At 31.3% G+C, this 3,147-nt stretch overlaps 1 protein-coding gene across 1 annotated transcript in view; it reads right to left on the bottom strand.

Moving 5' to 3' along the window:
• Positions 1–3,147, bottom strand: part of LOC106884025 (uncharacterized) — a 693,536-nt gene that overhangs the window by 21,012 nt on the left and 669,377 nt on the right. The window contains exons 11-12 of the mRNA XM_052972775.1: positions 2,484–2,605; positions 41–139 (exon numbers count right to left, since the gene is read on the bottom strand). Of these exons, the coding sequence (XP_052828735.1) occupies positions 41–139; positions 2,484–2,605 (221 nt within the window). The remainder of the gene's footprint in view (positions 1–40; positions 140–2,483; positions 2,606–3,147) is intronic.

Here is a 3,147-nt window from a genome sequence, read left to right on the forward strand (position 1 = left end):
GTAGATTGTTAATAAAGTAGAATTAATGGTAAATAGTTACTTTTGCAGCCGCCGCAGCTTTTGTATACTTGTCCATCCAGAACTTTCTCAGGATGTAGGCTTTAAATGCCTCCTTGATATATTTAATTAAGTTTTCAATCTAAATTAGAAATAAATAAAAAATATATAAACAATACAACATATTTTTGATTGTAATAAATTTTGGGTAGTATGTATCATAGTTATCTTTGTGTCTGTGTAAAGTTTTAGTTTACTTGAGTGTTGCTGTGTATTGTGTATGTGTGAGTATTTGCATGTATGCATGTGTGTAGGCTGTGTGTGTGTAATTTGAATATTTGATGTCCATGCAGTACATCTATTTATAAATATCACATACATACATACACATAAAAACATATAGTCTATGATCTCCTCATAACAGAAGTTAGCTAGTTAACAATGTATTGGAGTAAGGCAATATTGGGCTGAATTCTAGTTGATTAGAATTAGATTATTAATTACTCAACCTAAGTTAAGTTATCCTTGTGAAAGTGGATTGTAATGATTATTTTTATTTATTCAAGGCAAAAAATGTTTAAAAAATTGGAGACAATTGTAAAGAGTTACCTCTATTCCTACATTGTATCTCTTTCTCTACTCATTGGTAAGTAAAATGGAGCTTTGCTTATATACAGCATGTGACAGTAGTCTCTTATCTTTGAGAGCTTCAGCAAAAGCAATCATTCCTTCTGGGACAAGATACACTTAGTAAAGATACCTGTCTATGCACTCCACCTATCTTTCATCTCAAGGATTAGTTGTTTCTTGTCTCAAAAACTGGCTCTTAGTCCCTACATCTTAAAGATTGGCCATTAGGGCTTGGAAGTTCTTCAGCTCCTAATATATGTTAATGGATCTTTCTCCAGCCCACATTAGGTTAACCTTTTAGCATTCAGTTTATTCTGTCAAATGTAATGTTTATTTATTCAATGTTTTGAATTAATCATGCATTGTCTTGTAACTTTGAGATTTCAATGATGTGATTGTTTACTTTTAGAATGGCATTATAAAGTAGGTGTGAGAAGCTGAATCTGATTTAATCATAAAACAAATTGAATATTTTGGCTGGATATGGTTGGTTTAAATGCTAAAGGGTTAAGTGTTCCTCTTGTTTTGGTTATGTCTCTGAGACTCTTCTCTCTCTCCACATAAATAAAATGCCAACTGTCATTTGTTAGGTGATACTACATTTTTCTTCTTGATATAAACATTTTCCACTTGTAACCTAAACACAGACTTTTATGAATGGTGAACTCGAAAAGATCCTGCAATGAGGATATCATAAATAAGTTTTATTCAACACCACTATGACATAGTCATTAGATATACCATGAAAATGTAAAAGTGTACACGTTTCTTACTCATCACTTAACTTTTGTATATTTTATAAATGCCAAGTTTCACAATTTTTGATCATCTTTTGTAGCAACCACACATTACACAATTAGATCTACACCTCAAAAGCTAATTTAGGAATTGATCAGTTGCTGACTCACCATCTCTAAGTAAGTCCTACTCACTGTCATGCTACAACCACAAGCTTTCAGACCAGACCATTAAAACACTTTTTGCTTTGTCTAAAGACACTGATCTAAAGATGTTTAAGCTGGATATTAACTACACCAGTTTGGTTGTGGTGGGAATCTAATGAAGCAGTAAGGTTTTCTGATTATAAGGAATTCAATTTATATTCACATCTCCCTGTTGCTTTGTATCAGATGAGCCCTAACTGAAAAGAGCTATGATCAAATGCATTCTGTCTATAACCATTGTTTTCTCTGTTATAATGCATTTGGGACTATATAATCCAGTGTGGCCTTATTTTAAAATGATAGGACATAGTTACAGAGGGATTTACCTGTTATATAATTGGTACTGTTTATATAAAAGATCAGTTATAATAAATTACCAAAACCTATGACACAAATGACACAACTATAAAAGAATAAAAATAGGAGTGATTTAAGCATGATTACACTAGGAAAATATATGGAGTGATTAGTATCTTTACAGTTGGACTAAGTGATAAAAATCACTCAACTCATCTTCGTCTGGAATTATACATAATTCAGAAACATGTCCATAGTTGTCACAATACTGTCAAAATCAGACAGACTTCCCATTGCATTGCCTACATTATATTTTTAATTAATTTTAATTAATTAAAACAATGGGTTTGACTTTTCTGCTTCTTGATTAGTATTGATCATTAAGTTGATAATTCTTTTTCCCCACAACAGATATAAGCATAGGAGCTTAGATTTTACTTGAAATATGTTAGCACAGATCTTACTAAATAATAAGGATTAAAAAGAATTTGATGAATTGATGATTTAATTACTGGAGTTTTAATCAATCAAAAGAATGACAACTGACTGTCTGCAACTACAATTTTAACAGAAATTAATATTGGAAGAAAAAAAAGGGAAAGAAAGATTGGTTACTTTGTCATGGATTTCTCTCCCCTTTGTTGCTGCCTTTACGTAGATGGCACCAGTGGCAAAACCCAATGCTTTGTTTGTATAGAAAATGCATCGTTTCCAGTTGTCCAATGGTTTACGAGAATCTGAATTAGCAGAAAAAAGAAAATTAGAATTTTAAGTAATGAGATTATTAAAGAAATATGGCAACTGTTGTCAATGTATAGATGTTGCATAATCCACATAGTTGTAATATCCTTGGTTTTCATATTCGTGTAATGCATGTTAGCTTAGTCGACATGAAAAGAAAAGAAGATAGAGAGAACGAAAAAAATTTTTACAATTTCAGTTGTGGTGCACGTAATTCTTTTCTAAATTTCACTTGAAGTGCAAGGGTCTCTTCACTTTCTTAGCTTGTTATAACATTTCAGACTCTAACAAGCTAAGAAGGTGAAGAGATCTGTGCACTTCGACTGGAATTAAGAAAAGAACTACATGCACCACAATTGAAATTGTAAAAAAAAAAATTTTTTTTCTTTCTCTCCATCTTTTTCTCTTTCTTCTCCCATTTTTTTTTGGTATTTGAATAAATCTATTACAAAATTTAAAAACAACTGCACGTTTTGAGATTCAGGTGCATTTTCAAACCCCCAAACAAATTTTCCCATGTATATATATATATATATAT

Source organism: Octopus bimaculoides, chromosome 14 (assembly GCF_001194135.2).
Source record: "Octopus bimaculoides isolate UCB-OBI-ISO-001 chromosome 14, ASM119413v2, whole genome shotgun sequence".
NCBI classification, from domain to species: Eukaryota; Metazoa; Mollusca; class Cephalopoda; order Octopoda; family Octopodidae; genus Octopus; species Octopus bimaculoides.